Source organism: Notolepis coatsorum (genome assembly GCF_963971535.1).
Source record: "Notolepis coatsorum genome assembly, chromosome: 7".
NCBI lineage: Eukaryota > Metazoa > Chordata > Actinopteri > Aulopiformes > Paralepididae > Notolepis > Notolepis coatsorum.
This window is the reverse complement of record NC_140171.1, coordinates 67,125,015-67,149,973: the sequence shown is the minus strand read 5'-3', so window position 1 is coordinate 67,149,973 and position 24,959 is coordinate 67,125,015. Positions and strand designations below refer to the sequence as shown.

Genomic DNA, 24,959 nt, shown 5'->3' with positions numbered 1-24,959 from the left:
TTTGGCAAGATCTCAGGATACAAAATTAACCTCTAAGAGCTTGTTGTTTCCGGTTAATGATTTAGCTCAAAGGATGTCGTTCGGGGCGTACCCACTGAAGATAATCTCTGAGTCTTTCACATACCTGGGAGTGACTGTGACACGCAAGTGTGACTTATTTAAGCTAAGGCTAAACAAGATCTTGCTTGCTGGTCAACACTTCCCCTATCACTAGCTGGCAGGATTAACTCAATCAAGATGACAATTATGCCCAGGTTCCTATTTTTGTTTCAAATGGTGCCCGTTTTTATTCCCAAATCCTTTTTCAAAGAATTAGACAACTTCATCTCATCTCAACCTATCTGGAATAAAACCGCCCGCGTATTAGAAGGGCATTCTTGGAAAGACCAAAAGAGGATGGAGGATTAGCACTCCCAAATTTCTTGTAATACTATTGGGCGGCAAACATCCATAAACTGACATATTGGATGGCTGCATCACATGGGGAAGGCGGAATGGTGTGGGTTGACATGGAACAACACTCCGCTCACCCGGTATCACTATCCTCACTAGTGTGTGCTCCACTGCCACTCAGTAAAAAGCGCCTCACAAATAACCCCATGGTGATTGGCTCACTCCGTATATGGGCACAGTTTAGGACTCACTTCAAATATAAACAAGCCTCACCCTGTTTCCCAATTGCATCTAATGCACATTTTACGCCCTCACTCATGGATACAGCATTCAAAACAACGGAAAGGGGCTAAAGAAGGTGAAGGACCTGTTTAAAGAAGGGCTGTTTATGTCCTTTGAACAATTGGTAGGTGGGTATGACATTCCCTGCTCACATTTTTTCAGATATTTACAGGTGCGGGGTATTTTGCTTATTTTCCTGTACTTCAACCGGATAAGTGGCTGGAGGGAGACTCAAAACAGAAGAGGATAGTGAGTTCACTATAAAGTGATATCCAAGAGATGGCATCCCCATCACTGGACCGTATCAGGGAGTCATGGGGTAATGATATGGGACTTGAAATCCCTGACGATTCTTGGCAATTAAAAGAATACACTCATCTGTCTGCATCAGACATGGATTACTCCAATTCAAGGTATTTCATAGACTACACCTCTCTAAGAGCAGACTTGCCGAGATCTACCCGGATGTCGATCCGACCTGCCCTCAGGCTCCAGCCACTCTCTGCCATATGTTCTGGTCATGCCCATCACTATCCCGATTCTGGCCTTCTGTTTTTGAAACCTTTTCCTTCATCTGTGACAGGGAGATCAGCCCTAACCACTTGGTTGCAGTCTTTGGAGTGCTCCCTGGGGATGGTGAAATTATGGTATCTGTCGCTCAATCAGATACTGTGGCCTTCTCCTCTTTGTTGGCTAGACGCCTTATTGTGCTTAACTGGAAGTCAGCCATTCCATCACATCGACGCTGGGTCGAAGATGTGATGGCACACCTAAAACTTGAGACTTAAATACTCTACTTAAATACACTCTGGGTTCTACCCAGAAATCTTTTAAAGTTTTGGCAGCAATTTTTTGATTATTGATAAAAAAAAAGCTTGATCTGCCCCGTCATTTCCCCCCGGAAATGCAGCAAGCCTTCGAGCTGGCAGATTCATTTTCACGAGCAGCGCTCGCCTGGCACTCGGCAGAGGTAAACTCCCTCCTGGCTGACCACATAAACGCTGCTATGCCGTTCAGACAGACCAGGGCGCGCTTGGTCCCTAAGATGGCCATTTCAAATAAGGGACCAGGCGCTGACATCGGTCCCTTAGGACCAACCGCTGATATCGAAGAACGGGGAACAGACCCTTACATTTATGCCCATTTAAATCGGCTGAAAAAACCACCCGTCACTAACTCCGCTCTCACGAGAGGGGAAGACGCCAGTTTATCCCGCAGAGACCTCATTCGACAACGTGAGTTGGGATCTGAACTATGCAGGCCCCAACTCACGGGCATACCCCTGGGGCCAATAAGAAAACTCGAAACCTGTGATGTTATTATGGCAGGGGACCCCAGCCCCACTCTTCTGGGTCTACGTTTGTTTAAAACGTGTCCACATGAGTCTGAAAAAGGCAGCAGAGCCCTCATTGCCACTCCGTTCGAGGTATACACAAAACACTTTTAGTGAAATTGATTACACGTTGCTTCAACAAAAACCTGCCAATCTCAAAGAGGGTCTTTTTATTTGAAAGAAACATAGTTTTTTGGGGGGGAATATGGGGGTTTAGGTGAGAGAGGAGAAGAGAAGAGGGAGGGTGGAGGAAGGGGGAACACAGCCTAGGCTCAGTCCCACGTCCCTTACCTCCTGCCGCGTGCGGTGCATCCCCCGGGGTACGCTGCTGGGCTCTCCCCTCGAGGTGCGCTCCATCTGCTGCCTCTCTTCCTCTGTGCTTACGTCTCGCGTATTAGGACGAGGCATCTCGCCATTGGCGTCGGGGAATCTAACCCAGACTCTGCCAGCGAGGCATCAAAGCGGAAACCCCCCGCCTCCCATGTAATCCTCTCGGATGTGATGGCAGGAGAGCGCAAGGTCCCCCTCTGGCTAGGGATGGGAATCAAAACGGGAACCGGTTCCTAATTGGCCGATGCCTGGTGTGGCTCCCGTGACTTTCGATTCCATTATCGCTGCCAGGTTTTTCCTACAGTTGCGCAATAACGTTAGCATGTAGCCATGGCAGACTCTATTTGATTCCTTAAGGGCTCGAAATTGCCTGGGTTTTGGTAATATGCTCCCGAAATGCTCCCGCTGTTTGGCTACTTCTATGTGCAGTGAAAACTACTTGAATGCTTTAGAACCTAGTCATTGATTTAGTTCAGGGTGAGCTCAAATTAGTCACGGAGCTAACGCTACCTAACGTGAGCTAACGCTATTTAATCAAGCTCACAAAGAGAGACAAACAGCTGACAGCGGATAGTACAGGTACAAATACAATAACACAGCAGGTGGGGGCTGTTGTGTAAACCTTGTACTCTTTAGTTCACATATAATAAGAGACGGAGTGTTTGTTTACAAGTCTGTACACTGTAAGCCAGGAAGTACCGTGGTGGTGCAACATACAAATGTGTCCGTGTAGCAACACAAGCCAATACCTTATAGGACAGGGGCCCGGGGAGGGAGCTCTGTGTGTGTGTGTGAGACAGAAGTCAGAGGAATAACGACCTGTTATTCAATAGATTAAATTAGTTTAAGAATAAAAAAAATAAATACATTTGGGCGGCTAGGTGGTGTAGTGGGCAAGGCACTCGCCACCAGTGTGGAGACGCTAGGATTCGCGTGTTCGAATCCAGCTCTCCACATTGTTTTCAGTTTAGCTGGTCGTCCGCAGTAATACACATTGGCCGTATTACGGGGAGGGAAAACTGAAGGGTGGGGATCGAACGTTGTGAACAAGCGACTCCTACAAGTCGGTTGGTGCGCCTGCGCAGTAGAATCAGGAAGTGTCGGGGGCAGCGTGAGCCTCCCACGCGTTACTCCTCGACACTGAGAGATCGAGCTGCGCAGGTGAAAAGATGCGACTGCTGTTACCTCAAGTACCGGAGGGGACTTGTGCTATGTATGACTTAGTCCACATTGCAGCCGGCTTGTGGGAGGCAAGAAACAGCGTTCGTGACAGGGGAGGGTTGAATTGGATGATACGAAATTGGGATGGGAGAAAATATAGAAAAATGGGAGAAAAAGTGGATAAAAAAAAAAAAACATTTTAAGAGAATCTAAAATACATTATTTTATTTAAGTGTAGGCTATAGTTAATGTTTTATTTTTTACAGTTTTTGTATTTTTCTGACATGGGGGCTCAACAATAAATGACAATCAGAAATGTCAAGTTGCAAGATGCTGTTATTCTAACCAGCTTAGACCCCTACGCTCTGCATCTTCTGGCCGCCTCAGACCTACTCCTATCCAAGCTCCGGGAGGGTCATCAAAGAGAAGTCGCCTATTCTCAGTCCTTGCCCCACAATGGTGGAATGAACTACCCACCCCAGTTAGGACAGCCGAATCACGTCCAATCTTTCGCCGTCGACTAAAAACGCACTTCTTCAACCATTATCTGAATAAAAAAATAATAATCTAACCCTAACTAACCGTACTGTCATGCACTTGTCCTAATAAACTAACCTACACTGTAGCACTCAACACTTTGATGAACATTGTTGCTCAGCTGATAGAGTTGTGCCCTTCCTGATGGCTTGTCGTACAGAACTTGTAAGTCGCTTTGGATAAAAGCGTCAGCTAAATGACTAAATGTAAATGTAGTTCTGTTGCATTTCCAATTTATTTATGTAAATTATTAATTGATCAGGTATCGATAAGGGTATCGATAAAGAATCGAATCGATAAGCAGAATCGATAATGGAATCGTATCGATAAAATCCTATCAATTCCCATCCCTACCTCTGGCACCAGCTCTTCTGCAGAACCGAAGGGAATTGAACCCTGCGGTCCTGCGTACTCCTCCCCTGACCACCCGCCATACTTGCTCACCACTGAGCGGCGGGAGCAAGCAGAGGCAGAGAGCTTGCGCCGCAAATCGTCCAGAGAGGACGTGGTCGGGGGTCTGTTGATGGGGACGCCGGGGCCGGAGATCCTCCTCACGAGTGAGGGGCGCTCAACGGCCTCCGGGCGGCACTCACTCCACGCCGCCGGGGCTCACCCTCCCGCTTTGATCACGGGAGTAGGGAGACCCTGCGGCCAACGGCGGGGGTTGTACGGAGGAAGCGCTGGTGGAGCCCCAAGAAAGGCTTCTCGGGTCTCGGTGGTGATGGCGTCTCGGTAGAAACGGCAACAAGAAAAAAAGCTAACGATGGGAGTTAGTCGCCTTGTTTGTAGAGCTAAATCTATATTCTATATTATAGCTATGGCAGTATACGTCGATTCCATTGTAGACGTTGCCGTTTCTTGCCTGAACCCGCTATTGTTCCGGAATCAAATCCACATTATAGGTATTATGTTCCATCATGAATGCATGAAAGGGGGGGGGGGGGTCGTTTCTGATTATTTGATTGTCTGTAACTAGGGATGCCCCGATCACGTTTTTTGCCACCGATACCGATCGTCGTGAGCCATATCGGCCGATACCGATCTGATACCGATAGTTTGATTAAAAAAAATTAAAATTATTTTATATATTTTTTTTTTATAAAATATATATATTATATAATTAGACTTGTATTATCTGCGAGACATCGCCACCACGCAACAAGCTCCACTGTCTGTGTGTACTCTAGTAGCCTCCAGCTACGGCCAGGATTCTCCGGAGCTGCAGCTGGACCTATACTCGAGTAGCCTCCAGCTACGGCCAGGATTCTCCTGCGCTGCAGCTGGACCCTATTGGTATAACGTTACTGTGCTCAGCAAGCCCTCAGCTCGAATACGTGTCGAATCAGTGTTATAAGACATTGATATCGGGAGCTATCTGTAGCTACTGCTAGCCGGATATGTAATGGATAATGTATAGCTACGAGGTCATTGTCGCAAAATAATTGACCGACACGTAGTTTAAAATACCGAGCCGCTTCGGCGAGGTGTTTTAAACGTCAGTGAAGGTCAATTATTTTGCGACAATGACCGAGTAAAGCTATACATTATCCCGCTTATTACATGGCTAACTTACTAACAATATACCTAATTCATTTGACAAATCGCAGTTCTGTGGCTCTGTCAGCCCAAATAAAGTGATTATTGATTATTGAAAAATAATGACCGCTGTCGGGGGGCTATTGACCAATCACAAGCAAGCATTTCGGCGAATGTGAAAACGCCATGTAATAAATAACGTTAATACAACGCCTCAGTGAATTATTTAGTTCAATGGGACATTTCGTTTTGAACAGTGAACTAACTTGCGCTAACGTGAGCTAACGGGTATCATACACGTCTCTACTAGACTATTGCTGGAGCATTTGTTGATATCAGGAGCTATCAGTACTGTAGCTAGCCGGCTAGATACCGTTCGGTTAGACAATGCCTCATCATGTATTAAACTAAAAGTGAATAGGCGACTGGGTCATTTTGTAACGTTAGCTCAGGGAGACGCCGTCCCACTAGACTAGACCCGTGTTTACATGCGTGCGGGAGGGGCTGGAGGGATGAGCAGACGCCGCACCACCCGGTGTCTGAGACAGAACCCAGCGAGTGAGATCGGTTTTGACGATCGGCGAAAATAAAGCATTATCACCGATCGCATATTTATACTGATTATCGGCCGATAACGATCGGTGGCCGATCGATCGGGGCATCCCTATCTGTAACGGCATTCGTATTCAACACTAAAAACTAGGGATGCACCGTTCGGCCGAAAATGGCCAAAAATGCCCTTTCGGCCGAAAGAGTTTTTTCACCGAAAATATATCACCGAAACAGAAACAACCTGTAACCTAACGCGTGTTGTTGTGATGATGTCATCAAAACGCGGCTTCAGTCATTACATGCTTAACGTGAGCTCTTCAGTCCTGCGTTCTGCAGCCTGTGAAAACTCCTCTTGGGACTTGGGGGAGTCGCGCTGTTTCTATGTAAACTCCGCAATGCTTTATATCCTTATTTACTATATGCCCGTCGCGGTTAATCACTGAGTGATCTAATATGCATATTCTTCAGAGCGAGATGGGGGGGGGTTGTGTTTCTCACATTGACGCTGTCTGTCGTTGATAATATAATCTGAAGAGCATTATTATTATCATTCTCGAGCATACACGTCGCGCGTCTACTGTGCCAAAGTCAAGAGAGCACATTCATCTGGGGACTAGAAAGGTGCGCTCAGTAGAGCACAGATGTCACATGTCTTCTCTCTCTCTCTATCTCTATCTATCTACCTCTCTATCTCTCTCTCTCTCTCTCTCTCTCTCTCTGATTGATTGAAAACTTTATTAACAGATTGCAGAATGGGTACAATACAGTACAGCTCAATACACACAATTGTTAAGGGGATGCAGATCAGAGAAAGACTTTCATCTTGTTTACATCAGGGTCCCCCATTTTCAATTCATCAGGACATAATATGACATACATGACATACAGATAGACAGTACTGCTACATCTATACATTTATGACATACCAGATTTGCAAATACAGTACTGTTTGTACAGTACAAAAAGACTCATAATAGTGATTATTTATTATTTAAGTTAAGTTTTGCCATAATCATATATTTTTCCATAATCAGGTAGCTGAACAACATTGGTAAAAAAAAATCAATTTTTTTTGTTTTCGGCCAACTGTTTTCTATTTTCGGTATCGGTTTCGGCCAAGAATTTCCCATTCGGTGCATCCCTACTAAAAACGCCCGATCGGTACAAAAGCATTGCAGGATCAAGCTAAAATGAACGTCAAATCGCCCTTACCTATGGCCGGGAGTAATCCAAAAAGAATATTCCAATTGTTTGATCGCCATCTGGTATATCCAATGTCCATTTGCTCGACGGCATAATCCACCATAACATATGAAAGAAATAACGATCAAATAACGAGTATACTCGTTGTTGGCGTTCAACGATTGGCGGCCAATAACGAGTATAATTGTTGTTGGCAGTGATGAGTTAAAGTGCGCCTGTAGCCAAACGCTTCCGAATGAAAGATGAGGGAAAGGAAGAGTACGTGCATGTGGCAAAAGCTTTCAGTGATACAATAAGTATTGATGAGTTGTCCAGCAGAACAGGAACAAGAACGAAATGTAACATCCTTCCACAACATGAGACTTGGGCCGTGTCTGAAGTCCCTCCGTACCTATACTCAGACGGAAGCCACTAGCCTACCCACACTATGCTTTTAGAACCTAATGTTCAGTAAAATCACCCAGTATCACTGTGTGTGGCTTTTCACCGTTGGCTGCGGTGGGGGTGGGGGGGGAGCGCCACGCTACGAGGGCCATTTCATGTATGCACGAGGAAGGATAATAATGATGATCTAGCGTTGATTTCAGGAAGATTAGATAATCAGGTTGAAAAATTACCGTGTTTAGTGTATTCCACTAAAACGCTATTATTGCGTCTTTTTCTGGGATTACTAAGAATCACAAACTACTCATATTTAAAACGGAAATGTACGGATGAGAAAACACACAATCTGTTTTGTGCATGTTGACTGGAAGCAACTCACTGATAATCGACGGGTGTATTAGACCCATAGCTATAAGATATATCTTAACACTGATCGCCGGGAACGAGTTTTCACGTCATTCCGAGCCATGCTCATTCTGCCGAAAACGCTGTAACTCGTCTTTGATGCCAATATTTCAAAAATCTGTCATCGAAATCATATTTCCTTTCCAGAGCCCTGAGACACAGTGCTGATCTCCTCTCAACTCTCTAGCGGTTCAAGAGCGCCATCTGGTGGCCGATCGGCAGATCGCCAACCGGATATTAACCTTTGAACCGGTAGTACTCATCCAAATGTGGTCCGGCCACTCGCTATAGCTCCCGTGACTCCATCTTGAAACACTGGATAATAGATTGCTCGCCCTAACTCGATAAACAACGTTATTTGGACGTATATACTATTATACAACCTGGAAATGGATCGGGCATTTCTACATCCCATAATAGAAAAAAATCTGTTCCACGCTCATCTGCCTGCGGCGCGAGGAAGCCACGGTAAGATTCAGCGTTATTTTCTAACGTATTCTATACTAACTGATCTGATGAACATATGACCCACTCTGGATGAATCATCTAACGCTGCCCACGGAATTATAAACGATCCCCCGCCCATCCGGTCATCATCAGATGATGCGTAGAAACTTCTAGAACCACGTCCAGTTGAAACTTTTTATCTCGCACAGATTCCTACCAAACTGTATTTGATCATCAATATAATGCATTTAGGGCTATAAATCACGTTCTGAAGAAAGCTGCAGAAAACGATAAAAACATACTTATACTTTAGACCAGTGGTTCCCAAAGTCGGGGTCGCGACCCAAAGGTGGGCCGCGAGCAGCCACGGGAGATGATTTCCCAAAAAAATTAAAAAATCTATTTTTTTTTTTTGTCAGGCCACTGAACTTAGAAGCAGGCCAGGACAGTGTTTCTAGTTGTATTCTAAAATTCTATTCTATTGTATTCTAAAATGTGACTATATGGTTTTATATTAACTTAATAAATAAACAAACGAAAAATCTACTTATTTCAACGAACATTTCAAACTAAATAACAGATTATGCACATAAAACGCTGAAAACAACCGAAGCAACAATAGTATTTTAATGAGGCTATTATTATTATCATTATTATTTTGCAACAAGTTAGCCCTCTCATAAATAGCACATATAAATGAATAACTAACTTGAACTAACTTAATAGGATTGAAGTGATATTTGGCTTAAAAAATCGGCTGCATAAAAAAAAAGAGAGCCTGACTATTTGCATTGGGCCGCGGCTCTCTGGCGCCTTATTTTCTGGGTCCCGGCCTGAAAAGTTTGGGAACCCCTGCTTTAGACCATATTTTAGTATGAATATGTGAATGAAAAAGTTTAACGTTGCTACACCCTGAACAATACATATAGGACATTGAATGGGCCATAATAATGGCAATGTAGCAATAGAATTTAAAAAGTTATATCCCTGCAAAGAAGGGGAACTTCTCCATAGACAAATAGAGCTGGCGAGGGATGGTAAATTATGAATTTAACCCATGGCGATTAAAGTGTTAAGCACTCGCAAATCTCGCAGTCTCCCCATTGATTAAAGCGATGGCGTTCTAGTGCCCCCTGGCTCATTAAGCGATGGCGCTGAATGAGTTAATGTCAACAGTAGGGCGTTACATAATTTGTGCTGAACAGATGAAGATAAACAGTTAATCTACTTACACTTGAAAGGTTGTCAGCATGGGATTGGCTGCTTATTGGTGGTTTTTGTTTGTAGGGTACGTCAGTGAAGTCATTATTTTTTCTTTTTTTTGGAGAGTACCACTTCCTGAAAGTAACCATGCTAAGCATACTCAATAAAACCCTAAATACAGTAGACATCTGGTGATTTTTAAGGGCACAGAAGGGGCTCAAAAAATGCCCACTCAACCATTATAAAGTTAAAAAGGCCATACCTCAGAGGGTTTTCAGACACAGCACTTGTTTCTGGCTGCCATTTTTTGCCCAAACTAAGAGCCAGTTACTGCTGGGATGAGACATTGTATACATTAAGTAAACATTGCCACAGCTTAGGCACTGAAATGACTGGAGTATAGATCCTCTATAGTGTATTGTGCTTTCTGAAAACCCTGTTATTGACATCTGCAGATAATGGTTGTTGGACTAGGCTCATTCACCGCTCGAGCACAACGGTGTTGATGTGAATTGTCACAAGGCTTTTAGCAATGTACATGTTAAATGTGTCGTGGAGCTGGGTACAGAGAACAGTGTCCTCTATGGCACTGTAAAAGTGGCCATTTTGAAATCCTGCTATGCTCCTTGACATGCGCTCATCTTTCCTTACCTCCCTCCGTTCCTTACAGGCCTACAAGACAGTGAAGGGTGACAGTGCGAGGTATGACGACAGAGTTGGTGACCTGGGTGCAAAGCCAGCAGGTGAGTAACTATTAACCCTTTCACTACCACACTACCAACTTATTAACCGCCTGGATGACGACCAACCACCTCAAACTGAACCTAAGTAAAACAGAATTGCTCCACCTGCCGGCCAAATCCTCCCCCCTGACCGACCTTTCCATCACAGTTGAGAATGCAGCTGTGACCGTGTCCCCGACCGCCAAGAACCTTGGTGTCGTCCTCGACGACCAGTTGAACTTCTCTGCTCACATCGCAGCGACAACCAGAACCTGCAGATTCCTCCTGAGCAACGTCAGAAGGATCCGCCCCTTCCTGACAAGAAGCCACCCAACTCCTCGTCCAATCAACATCTCCCGCCTCGACTAGTGCAACGCACTGCTTGCTGGCCTCCCGGCCACTGCCACCAAGCCTCTTCAACTCATACAGAACGCAGCGGCCCGCCTGATCTCAAACCTACCGAAGTCGGCCCATGTCACCCCACTTCTTGGGGACCTGCACTGGCTCCCCATTGCTGCACGAATCCGCTTCAAGGCCCTCGACCTGGCATACCGGGAACCGCTCCCGCCTACCTCAGGTCAATGGTCTCTAACTACACACCCTCAAGACCCCTACGCTCTGCATCTTCTGGCCGTCTCAGACCCACTCCTATCCGAGCTCCGGGAGGGTCATCAAGGAGAACCTGCCTTTTCTCAGTCCTTGCCCCACAATGGTGGAATGAACTACCCACCCCAGTTAGGACAGCCGAAACCCGTCCAATCTTTCGCCGTCGACTAAAGACGCATCACTTCAACCATTATCTGAAATAAATAAAAAAAATCGAACCTTACTGTCATGCACTTGTCCTAATAAACTAACCTACACTGTAGCACTCAACACTTTGATGAACATTGTTACTCAGCTGATAGAGTTGTGCCCTTCCTGATGACTTGTCATACAGAACTTGTAAGTCGCTTTGGATAAAAGCATCAGCTAAATGTAAATGAACCCTTTTCACTGCCACACGACGAAGGGTTAACCCTTTCATTACCACACTACAGACGGTTAACCGTCTAGTGTGGTAGTGAAAGGTTAACCTTCTGTAGTGTGGTAGTGACAGGGTTAAAACACACACGCGCGCATACCAGTACACACCTTGATGCATCGTGTATACCCACATATATAAATGGCCTTTCTACTTATATGATTTGGGCCTGTCAAATGTCCTGGCATTCACTCACTATCTAAACTAAACGGTTCAGAGTTCCTTTTTCAGTTGGTAAAGGAATAGTTCCTCCTACCCAGACACTCCTAACATCCAGCTGACTGGCCTAGCTGGCTCAGTTCCTGAGAGCAGAAGTAGTGAATCTGAGGATTTAGAGGCAGTGTATGGCCACCCAAATATTAAACATGGTAGAATGATCACCCTCAAAAGATTAGTTTTGCCTGTCTGATTTAATTCTGTCCGAGATCAATTTGTCTATGGAGGTGGTATGGGAATGATGGCCACATGCCCAGACTAGTGGACTGGCCTGTTAATGGGGCTGCATTTCCAGTTTCATTGGTTTACATGGGTCCAGCTGGTCAATGTCCTGCACCATACACAGCTAGGTAGACTAGATTCATCCACAACTGGGTATCATTATGTTTAAGCTAGATTCATCCACAGCTGGGTAGTGTTGTGTTTAGGTTAGATTCATCCACAGCTGGGTAGTGTTGTGTTTAGGTTAGATTCATCCACAGCTGTGTAGTATTGATTAGGCTAGATTCATCCACAGCTGTGTAGTATTGATTAGGCTAGATTAATCAACAACTGGGTAGTATTGATTAGGCTAGATTCATCCACAGCTGGGTAATATTGTTTAGGCTAGATTCATCCACGACTGGGTAGGGTTGATTAGGCTAGATTCATCCATAGCTGGGTAGTATTGTATTTCTCCACTATTTGTATTGCACTAAATGCAAAATGCATTTATTAAACCAATTCAGCTAAATCTCTACACGCCATTATTGATGCCAAGGGCAATAATTTGAAAAACAAATGTTCAAGAGAATAGGCTCACAATCTCTAATGAGTACACACAATGAGTAAACACCACTTAATTAACTTATTTTTCTGTATTTTTTTCAGAGGCAGAGGCAGCAGCAGGTGAGTGGTGTTTTCTTTTTTTGCTTGACATGCCTGTGATTACTCACTGTCTCCGTCACTACTGGTTTTGTCAAGGGAGCTGGCATGAAATTAATCTTCATTCCCAAATGATGCATAGGTCACTATTGACATATCTGTATAAATAACAAGTATACACACGCGTTCCCCTCCATTATATGTATATTGTGGGAGCACTGGAAGCCATATGTTTCCTTAACCTGCTTTTGCTTTTTCTAAGCACATCTAAATTCAGCCAAAAATGTGCCTTAATGCTTTCTCCTGCAAACAAAGTCCTTCATGATTCACACTAAATCTCTTTCACTCTCACACACACCACTCCATGTCATTTTTGCCATGCCAAAAATCTGAAGTCTTTTTGCCTCTTGTTTTCCTAACCGTGTTATGAGTGGCTGGTAGCATCAATAAGTCTTAACCGTTAGGACCGCAAATGTATTTCTGTCTCCAGGATTATCTTCTTTGCTAACATTAATTTGACATGTTTTACAATCCGCTGCTTTGGGCTTTAGACCCACCACCAGTAAGCTCACTGGCTTGTGATCCCTCATCGTCCTTTGGGTATTTCAAATTCTTTATCAAATACTCTAGAATTGTTTTGGCCCAACCGGAGTGCCGTTGTGGATGGTTGGGGCTTGAGACTTGGCGTCCTGTGAGTTCTCCTGTGCCAAGCGAGGTCAATCGAGGCTAGCTGAAGTAGGGCTGGGCGATATGACCAAAAACGTTATCGCGATAAAATTATAAAATTATTTTCATATAATTCGATATCGACAATTATCGTCGATATAATGTCTGTCAAGTTTAATTAACTTCATATGCTGCTGCGAATGTCTCAAGTCGAGTTGATGTCGTCATCAGTCCGCGCACGTTAACAGTAGCCGACAAGCGGAGCATCTCATGACAATAAATATGACACTAAAACTCTTCCGCCACAATATATTGAAACGACGTCCACTGTATACCCCACCCACACTACTTAAACGTGGCCTCAGAATTCAAAACACACACATACTCGGCACGTAAATATATAAAACAACGCCGTGCAATAGGGGTGGACGGTATAAACGGTATACGGTATAAACGGTATGAATTTGCTCTACGGTATGGATTTTGCCTATACCGTGTAACCGGTAGTGCAGCTCTAAAATAGCAATGACGTCATGCGAACTGGAAAAAGTTATTTAGGAGGCTTCGCGCAGTGGGCGTGCCAGCCCCTCCCGCACGCATGTAAACACGGGTCTACTGGTAGTCTAGTGGGACGGGACGTCTCCCTGAGCTAACGTTAGCTTAGCTACCGTTACAAAATGACCCAGTCAACTATTCACTTTTAGTTTAATACATGATGAGGCATTGTCTAACCGAACGGTATCTAGTCGGCCAGCTACCGATAGCTCCTGACATCAACAAACGCTCCATCAAGTCTAGTAGAGAGTAGACGTGTATGATAGCTCCGTTAGCCGTTAGCTCACGTTAACGCAAGCTAGTTCACTGTTCAAAACGAAATGTCCCATTGAACTAAATAATTCACTGAGGCGTTGTATTAACGTTATATATCCGGCTAGCAGTAGCTACAGATAGCTCCTGATATCAATGTCTTATAACACTGATTCGATGCGTATTCGAGCTGAGGGCTTGCTGAGCACAGTTAAGTAACGTTATGGCAATAGGGTCCAGGTGCAGCTCCGGAGAATCCTGGCCGTAGCTCTGCTCGAGGCTACTCGAGTATAGGTCCAGATGCAGCTCCGAGAATCCTGGCCGTAGCTGGAGGCTACTAGAGTACACACAGACAGTGGAGCTTGTTGCGTGGTGGCGATGTCTCGCAGATAATACAAGTACAAGTCTAATTATATAATATATATATTTTATAAAAAAAAAAAATTATATAAAATAAAAAAATTTTTTTTATCAAAAACGATGATACCGTGATATATACCGTTACCGTCTATGCTTCAGATTATACCGTGATATAAATTTTAGACCATACCGTCCACCCCTACCGTGCAAGCTAATTAGCCTAGCAAGCCTTGTAGTAGGGTCTCCTTCCGGATCTCGTTTGCTCTCGGCCATCTCCTTCACTGATTGGTTGTTAGCTGTTGTGCGTATGCACGTCACGTCATCACGTAACGTTGGTTGTTGTTAGTGGGTGTGCTGAGCCGAGGCTGAACGGAGCCAAGCTTGGAAATCTATATATCGAAACTTTGCGACCACGTTTCATGTTTATTTCGAGGAAATAATTTATCGCGATAGTTATCGTTATCGTTTTATCGCCCAGCCCTAAGCTGAAGTATTTGAGAGGATTAGAACTACTGTTTGACCCCAGTATGACCCTGGTCACCTGCAGTTCATCCGCACGCATGGTGCCTGGCATGTTCGTGATATTACTGCTAAAGATAATCCTCCAGAGGCTGCGCCATGTGCCACAGCTGCCAAAAGCGACAACCTTCAATAACTCTGTGGGCAAACTTCGTTCTGGCACTTCCACATCAAATACCATTCCATCTTGTCTTGTTGAATGCTTATTCATTTGTTTGTTTTCATGTTTAATGCTCACACTCCTAGTTGATCAAATCAAAAGTACTGTATGAAGTGCATCCCTCTCTTCCTCACCGTTTCTTGTTTTCTACCAGCTCCAGCCGTCGAGGAGGCACCAGTAGCTGAGGCGATCGCCGCCCCGGTGGAGGAGGCGGCACCTGCCGCTGAGGTTGTCGTCGAGGCTATCGCTGAGGAGGTCGCCGCTCCTGAAGAACCCGCTGCAACTCCAGCGGAAGAAGTCGTGGCAGAGGCCGCCGTCGAACCAGTCATCGAAGCCGTTGCAGTTGAGGAAGCTGCCCCGGCCGCTGAGGAGGCGCCCGCTGTGGAGGCGCCCGCTTTGGAGGTCGTTGCTGAGGTCGTCGCTGAGGTTGCGGCGGAGCCAGAACCCGCAGCAGCAGAAGAGCCTGCTGCAGTAGAGGCTGTTGCTGAGGAGGCTCCCATTGTCGTGGAAGCGGTTGTCGAGGAGGCGCCGCCCGCTGAGGCCCCTGCGGCTGAGAGTGCTGGTACGGCAGCAGTAGAGGAAGTCCCTCCCCCCCCTGCTGAGGCTGAGACTGTGGCAGAAGCCCCTGAGGCTGTGGCCGCACCTGCTGCTGAGGTGGCAGCATAAGGCTTGAAAGGTTCTAGGTTCACTTGGAAGGGAAGGGTAGGAGTTAGCTGTGGTGTGTCCCTCTCCTGTGGGCCCAGACAAAGAGCATTGATTGACCCCTCCCCCTCTTATTTAAAAGATGTGTAAATCCCTGGGGAAACGGTGTTGGTCTTCACATCCAGTTGCTTAACTCGTACCCGTTCAGGGTCCATCAGTCCACCTTACTCCAACTCACCCTGCACAAACCCAAACTACCAACATCTGACAAGCTGCAAAGTTAGACTACCAGTATACTAGTATGGACACTTCAGTTCTACTTGGAGACTTCAGTTTCTGCTTGAGTAAATCCAGAGGACGGTTTGGCTACGTTACTACAGTTGTATGGAGCATGGTTCAGTTGAGGGGTGTAAAGGATGGAGCTAAGAATTGATGAATGTACCAAATGTTGTCCTGAGCCCTGATTTAATCAAATCTGTCAAAAAAATATATTCCAAGTGCCCCTTAAATCAGGACACAAGCCTGCACCTCTGTCTTTTGTCTGAATAGTTAAAATAGAGTGATTTCCACCTTTTCTTTCTTTTTATTTTATTATTATTTTCACTCCAAACCAGTTGGAACACCTGGCTAAATTCAGATGAAAATAAGGGTGGGTTTATTTAACCTACAGATCTCAAGTACATAGACAGGTTATGGTTGATATGCAAGGATACTTTTTGGATATGGTAAGAAGTGCTGCTTTGTAATTCTTCCATATCTTATTGTAAAATGTGACCAAATGCCTGTTAGTTCCTCCTCCTCCTCCTGCTTGTGATTACTCCCCAAACGGCTCTTAAAATGAGATGAAGAAGGATTAGACAATCATGTTGTCATTGTTTAACATCGTACGGGACGTGAAACATCCAAATGTTTGCTGTAGCTGTATTAATAATATTTGAAATGTGGATATAGGAAATACCATACACCACCTTTTCTCCTAAAAGCAAAATCTAGAGCCATTTGATCCCATGCAGTCTTCCTGATATTGGCACTTACCTCTTCTTTGTAACATAATTGTCGTCTAATCCTTCTTTGTCACATTCTAGTCCCCTTCGAGGGATGAGTGGGTCACCCTCGCCCCAAGCACAGATTTGCGGATCAGGTTTCCCCAACCCGAACACTACGTTGAATCCGCTAGAAAACCATATGAAACTGATCCATCCAGTCTGTGCTAGAGTTGGGGCGTGACCTCAAAACCAGCCACCCTTACCTCTTTACTGTTCACAGCCAACTGTCTGCCGTCACTTCAACCGTAACAGACCACTTGGCCAGCCTTACCTCTCATGGGCTTAAAAAGTCTGGAGCCTCCATTTTTGTCAGCACTGATCTGTCGTTCACATTACAAGCCTAACCCGGGTCTTGGATACATGTCAAACCTTTAAACACGCATGCTGCTCTCATGGATGACAACACACACATTCACTTTAAAAAGTGACCCTCTCTGTCTTTCACCATTTTTTTCCCCTCTCTCCCGAATCGCGAAGCCTTTTTCTCGTTTGTGTGGCGTTCTGTTCTGGTGTATCTTTTTCTTAACTGTGAAATTATAATGTTTTAAGGGAACACTCTAGAAACCACACATGTCATAATCTCCCATCCGCCTGCATCGTTCAGCAGTGGACATGTTGTATGTGTTTCATTGTTGTCATTATGACTAATGCGCTTTAGAGTTTATGAAAGAATGTTTGAGAAGCGTTATCAATGAATAATAAGGGAAGTTGAAGTCGTTGAATAAAAGACATTGTCATTCAGTTTTTGGCCCTATATTGCATTTTTTGGCATGTAATAGGAACCAGAGTTGGAACCTTTTCTTTTTAATTTTTATTTGGAAACATCTATTAGTGATGAGCAATCATTGCAGTTGTGTTTTTGCACTGTATTGGCTTTCTATCTAGAAAATGTATGCTAACTTCTGAATTAAGTCTTCTATTAATTCCAAACAAACTGCTGTTGCTGCTTGTAAAACGTAGCGCTCCGTGTGCCAGGTGATTATCCGGGGAATGTCCTACCAGACACCGGTGTTTAAAAACGGAAACTGTAAAGGTATTTATGAACTGGTTCCAGGTAGAATCACTATTGCATTTCAGTTGGTAATGGAGAGTGGCAAAAAATTACTTCATATGAAAATGTTTGCGATTACTTAGACATTTATGTAAGTTGTTGTACAGTCTGATGACACCACGTCCCCAAGGAGATCCTATCTCCTTTTCACGTTATGCAAAAGGTAGCCTACCAAACACAGACATACCGGTACACAAGTTATTGGCTGCAGTTTGTGCACTAGGATCCTTCAGCACCCTTCCTATGCTAGCCTCCCTAGTGTAGAATCTTCCTTTCTTCTAGGTGTCTGTGCCATGTCCATGCTCCTGAGGATTGTAACATGAGCTCTCGACACAATGTGTCAAAAGAAATGTGTTGTAACTTGTGAAGGTTGGACATTGACAGATCCTGCTAAACTAGTTGGAGAGACAAATTTAGAAGCATTCTGCAGTTACAGTATGCAAGAGTTTCAGTCACTTGGAATGGGGACCATGTAGTTGCAACCACACACCACAAGTACAACTTCACTTGGGTCTATTGTGGGCGAGTTTCAGTTACTGTTGTAGCAGCAGTGCATAGATATGCCATTCTAAGTTTCACTGTGTGGCTCCCCCTAGATGCTCAAATGGAAATGTGTTATTCAGCACTTTTAGTGATTGAGTCTATGAGGTCCTCATTCAGCAGAGTCCGGCAATGAGGATTGTGTAGACTTGTAGTAGACTAGAATATCAATGCACTACTCAACGAAACTTGCTTACAGTAAACTGAGTCATTGTGTCTGTTAAAGGAACACTCCCATTTTGGGAAATGCACTTATTTACCACCTTCCCCAGAGTCTAGACAAGATATAAATGTTCAACTATGCATCAGTTTGAGTTGTTGGGCGTTTTTATTTCTTCACTTTTGATGGAGCTAGTCTAGCTGCTTCATACTGCTTCGTCATTGAGCTAGGCTAGCATGCACCTTGGCTTTTCCCTGGGGACACAGATAAAATGTATATGAATCTTCTTGTTTGACTGGGGAAGATAGCAAATAAGTGTTGCTTAAGATGTTTGAGCAACATTCTAACAAATAATCTTTCATACTGTAACTTTAAACAATTTTGTTTTAATATTTTCTAAAGCCTGACTGAATTCAGTTTCTGACGAATTAGGTTTTTTATATTATGATTAAGAGTTTTTATCAGTGAAAGTTAATTGTTTCACAGACGTGGATTAAGCCTAATCCTAGATTACAAAGGTATCTTCAGGGAATCCTGATGGCTCAGTCCTACTGGTGCTTTGAGTCTCCCATAGCTCCTTTCACACTCAGCACACGATAACTGCGCTGAATTCCATAAAACTAATCTTAACCCTCATGCAGCACTGGAAATTTGTCCATTTGGGCAAATTATTCCTCTTCACCTGGCCATCATTTTGGCTGTGGTAATGCATATAGCACAATATTTTGTATCAAAGTCTTGCATTTTTTTTACCGGATCAATAGAACACTGAAAATGTACTACCCTTCCAAAAACTGCTATAGAAACAACATTCATATTCTTTCTGCTTTTTCCCCCCTGCATAAATCTCTTAAAACAACTTCAGCCCTGCTCAAAACTACCACATTCAATAATTTTGGGGATTTTAACCCTTTACATGCCTGTTTGATTACTTGATGTCACTGCTGTTATTTATAACAAATGTTGGGTGGCCTTTTTTTTTTTTTTTTATCAGTTTTGGGATTATGTCTGATTAGCCAAAATATTGACTTTGATGCATTATTAGTTTGCGTAGCATCGGATATAAAAAAAACTGCTATACAAATAGTACAGATTCACATTTCTTTCTGCTTTTGGGTTAAATCTTTTGATCAAATTCAGTCCTGATCAAAACTCCTATTGAATCATTATTCAATAGTAACCCTTTAAATGCCATTTTGATTACATGGTGATAATATTTCTTACTAACACAAATGAGTTATGTTGGGATAATTTTTTTTTTATCAGTCTTGGATGTCAAAGATTTGCCAAAATATTGACTTTGATGCATTAATCTGTGTAGCATCAGATTTAAAATGCACAACATTTTAGGACGAATGTCTCATAACTCCCATTAAAACCACATGTTTTAATCTCAGCCATTACAAAATATAATCATGCATTCTGTGATGTTAGGTTTTCATTTGAGATCTTTTTTTAATTAATGTCATTTTTAGTTTTTTTTCTCAACAGTGACATCAAGTAATCAAACAGGCATTTAAAGGGTTAAAATCATCAAAATTATTGAATGTTTGGTAGTTTTGAGCAGGGCTAAAGAGATTTGTGCAGAAAAGATTAATCTAATGTTTTTATAGCAGTTTTTTTGGAAGTGGCCATTTTTGTCCTTACCGAATTAAACTGATGCCTGAGGGTTCAAAACAAATCCTTGAGATTCCCTTGAAAAATGCCCAAATCTAGGTCTACGATTACTCTGTGTGAAACCAGAAATTAAGGCCCTGACACTGGATTAGAGTTTTGACAAGAAACTCAAGATTTGTGGTCCGAGACAGATGTCGGTCTATGTTAGATATACATGCTTCACTTTTGTTCAAGGGGCTATACCAAGAGAAGGGGCATGAACTGGCCAAATAGCATCCTGTAGAAAATTCCCCAATCCCAAGGCAATTCTGTACCACCTTTGAGAACTCGTTAAGGTAAGAGTTATGTGTATAAAACAGCACAAGATCTCATAAATGAAGTAAAAAGGCTACTCTAAGATTAATTGTGATATTGTTGAAGAATTACAAGACAATGCTACCTCTGTGTGACTAGTTACATTAATGCATCTGATTTCTGTAGCATTCAGTGACCATATTATGTTTGCTATAAAGCATACTGTTTTTATGTTGCAGTAGACCTGGATTGTTGGCGTTTGTGTTTGAGAAATGACACTGGCAACTTTTGAAGAAATGGCGTTGGGCAATGCCGTCTTCATCAAAGATGGGGATTAACAACAGAAAACCAGTTTGGATACCAGTAATGTAGGGAACCAAAGTATCATTAAACATTAGAAAAATAAACAAATTTAAATTACCCATCTAAATGTACTGAGTATGTTGCCTTTTCATATTCAGAATACCACATTATATATCCATGGTAAGTCTAATCTTGTTGAGTTTAATTGGTGAAGCTTGACATTGACATTGCCAGGGTTAAATATTTGATGGTCCTGTAAGGTGCTTTGAATGAAAGCTTCAACCAAGTGGCACATTTGCTAAACAACTTGGACAGAACCATAATATAATTTGTGTGGTGCTGAAAGAAGAGCCTACAGTAGGTATGTCGGCCATATTTTTGTTTGGGGACCATTTGAGCGCATGAGCTCTACTTAAATTATCTGTCTTAAAAACATAATGGTCCATTGAATTTTCTCTTCCAGGCCTCTTAACAGCTGTGAAGGTATTTGCCGGATCTACTGTCGAAATTGCAGCTGCTTCGGTTGGTGAAACCTGGAAAATGGGAGCTGTGAAGGCTCCCAAAGCCTCAGAACCTGTAGTGGAGGTCCTAGAACTACTGGCAGAAATGACAGAGGCCGCCAAGGAAGAATTACTTGAAGAATCTGAAGTGGGAGAAGTTGTTGGAGAGGCAATTCCAGCTGAAGCTGATGGGGAGGAGCCTGTGTCTGAGGAGGTTCCTGCTACTGTGGTTGATGTTCCCTCAGAGAAAAATGCAGCAAATGTTACCTATGACTCACAAGAAGAAGAAGCTTCACCTACCAAGCAGGTGGGCACAGAGGAGGCATCTGCACCTCTGTCTGAGGAGGGTGCTGATACAGACCCTGCAGTGGATGAGGTGGGAGAAGCTACAGTTGAGCCAGAGGCTTCAACTGAGGATGTCTCGGAGGAGGCTGCCCCTATACACGAGAGTGCTACTGATGAGGCAGCTCCTACTGAGGAGGCGGCTTCTGTAGAAGAGGCAGCTCCTGTTGAGGAGACTACTCCTCTTGAAGAGGCAGCTCCTGCTGAGGAGACTACTCCTCTTGAAGAAGCAGTTTCTGCCGAGGAACTGGCTTCTGTAGAAGAGGCAGCTCCTGTTGAGGAAGCGGCTTCTGTAGAAGAGGCAGCTCCTGTTGAGGAGACTACTTTTCTTGAAGAGGCGGCTCCTGCTGAGGAGGCTGGTCCTGTAGAAGAGGCTCCTGAAGCTGAGGCAGTAGTGGAGGAAGCAGTAGCAGAAGAGGCTGCTGGATTGGATCTGGAAGTCCTTTTAGCTGCTGAAGCTGAATCAGTGTCGGAGGAACCAGACAAAGAAGCCACACATTGTCATTCCTGCCAATCTGCTGTCCCTGCTTCTGAGGCAGCAGAAATGGCTGTGGTAGGAGAGGAGTTGGCACCACCCGCTGACTTGGAAAAGGAAGTGGAGGTCCAGGTGGCCGGTGGGGGAGCAGAGGAGGCCAATGAGGACGTGTCATCTGTAGAAGGCCAAAGTAAGACCACATTTGTACAGAAATAATATTTTTTATTGTTGATGTGTATGGGTTAGAGTTAGTGTTCTAGAATTGCAGGGTCCATAGATGTATTGGAAAGGCAGCCATTTAATAGCATGTACATTCCGAGCGGCAAGTTGATATGTTGACATATAGATGCTCTTATCTACAGCAACTTACAAAAAGTGCTATGATGGGATGAGCTGAAGTTCTAGTGTCACCAACATGGCAAGTAACCAAAATGAGGGCTGTGCACAGTGAAAAGATTTAGGCTAATATTGATTATTAGTCTACAATGAATAAGTACATGGACAAAGAAGAAACAAGCAACGTTTCTTTTTGTGTTCAAGATCAATTACAAGTAGAGGGAGGGAGGGAAACTGTGGCTATAGTAGAGAGTTAAAGGGGAACTTCACCAGAAAACAATGCTGATTTATTCTGCACATAATCTCACACACATCCAAAAACAAAATTAAACAGTTTTGCATGCATTCATTTAGTTTGACACTTCAGAGTAAATTAGTTTGAATATGGCCATCAGTGTTAATTACAGCTCAATGAATAGACATGGTATTGCTATTTTTCATCTACATACTTTCATGGAGCTGTAATTAACGCAACACAATGACCCAATGTCCCTGATGATGTCACTGGTGGCCATAGTCAAACTAAATGAATGTGTGCAAAACTGTTTAGGGTTTTTGGATGTGTGTGAGATTATGTGTAAAATTAATCTGCATTGTTTTTTGGTGGAGTGCCCCTTTAACAGCATACGTGACGGCTCTGACTAGATCTATTGTATTTGTGCCTATGCCCACAGAGCCACAGGCGTCTTTCTGGACTGTAAAAAGCTGCTCAGTGATGTAATAGTACAATTGAGAAGGTAAAGAGTTTTAAAAAAGAAAGAGACATGGATACCAGAGCCATTTATAACTCTGCATAGATTTTGTAGTAGATTATACATCTCCATGCTTAGTGGCATTCTTTGATAGCTGCATTTTAGACGCCCCAGCGTTGATGAGGCTAGAGTCATAGTCATATTCTTCTTTTCTTAGATCCCTCTACAACGTCTGATGTTCAGTTGCGGTAACTTAACGTTGAACTAGCAAATAAAAGAAAATTGCACCAACCAAAGTTGACAGGCTTCACAGGAACCTTAACATACATCCGTTCGACTTATTCTGACTCTATGCATAGAACTCAGGTCCCCTTCACTATAGGTTTGATATAGTAAGCTGATGCATTTCTACCAAACAAAACTGTTGTTATTGTTGTCGCTGCTTTGTTTTCATTTCAGCCACAGAGAGTATGGCGGTGGTGATGGCCCAGTCATGAGAAGATGTAAGACAGATGTGCCTTCTGAAATATTCACCCATCAGTCAGTCAAGTCAGGATGACCAACACAAATAACACGCAGAAGATAATTAGTTATGGAATGAATCATGTACTACTGTGTTCTTTATCTTTATAATTCTCAGATGCTTTCATAAAGTAAATTCAGAGATTTGTTTCCAAACACATTATACATGTTGGAAAATAATTGCTGAAAACATGTGAAAAGACTGTGAACCATGTAGTACTGAATTGTGGAGATAGTTTTTACTCACGGTTCTTTTTTGTGTTCAGGATTTTTCAGACGGGCCTGAAATTATGGCTCAATGACACACTGGAGCCATCCTTAGCATAACCCCTCCCCTAACACTAAATAAAAACTAGAGCCCATTACCATGGTTCTCCCGGAGTTGATAAGTAGCTCAAAAGTGTATGTGAATGGAAAATGCTAAAACATTAGCGCCATACTCTGGGAGGTATAGTTAAATAAAAACACAGATTTGGATGGTATAACCTAGTTTGCTAATTAGTAGATTAGTCAAGCTTTCTAACCAAGTAGGGTCCATTTGATAGATTTGGTAGTTTATAGCTAAATGTTTTAGTGATTGAATGGAAAATAATGGCACTTGAGCTGAAAGGGAGTTGTCAATCAAGCGTGATCTGACCACACCCCCACAATCCTTAAATGGTCTGAGCAACCAGATGAGCTGGGTTTTATAATCATACAAATTTTGCTGGGTGGTTAATTAATAACACTTTAATATACAAAGGAGGGCACCTTTGTGAGGTTATGGATGGTTGTTTTAGAAGCTGGAGCATGATAAATAGGTTACATGTACATTATATTTCCATTGTGTCTCAGTAACTTAAGGTGCCACTATTTCAAAGCTTTTCATGACCGGTTGAACGTAATGGAGGTTACTTCGAGGAATGGAAGTGATTGTTGTTATAATCCAGTGTTCTAACGATTTGTTGGTTCAAAGATGGATATTTGCTTACTTAATTCACTAAATTATACTTAGAAATTCTAGATTTTTTTTTTACTGAATCATATTTTTCAGTCCCCTGTGTACTATAGACCTAGTAATATTGTATGTGTGTGAATCTATAATGTGTGTACAATAGTATTGCCAACTATATTAATATTGGTCCATACTCTGTATTATGCATTGCATTATACAATGGAGAGAAATCATTCCAAACTAACATGTATATATTGACACCTGTATATTTGAATATGTAACAAATGAACAAGGATTCTGCATGAAATTGAGTTATTAGTCTCTCATATCTTTGTTTGTGCATGTTAGTGTTTGATGCTAAATAATGTTCCAGTTCAGTGAGTTGAACCTGAAACATTACA

General features: G+C 43.1%; 1 protein-coding gene across 1 annotated transcript in view; it reads left to right on the top strand.

The window, feature by feature from the left end:
• Window positions 1-17,533, top strand: part of LOC311231431 (uncharacterized protein) — a 34,678-nt gene extending 17,145 nt beyond the window's left edge. The window contains exons 3-5 of the mRNA XM_084318010.1: window positions 10,437-10,509; window positions 12,599-12,616; window positions 15,259-17,533. Of these exons, the coding sequence (XP_084174136.1) occupies window positions 10,437-10,509; window positions 12,599-12,616; window positions 15,259-15,770 (603 nt within the window). The 3' untranslated portion in view covers window positions 15,771-17,533. The remainder of the gene's footprint in view (window positions 1-10,436; window positions 10,510-12,598; window positions 12,617-15,258) is intronic.
• Window positions 17,534-24,959: the final 7,426 nt, after the last annotated feature.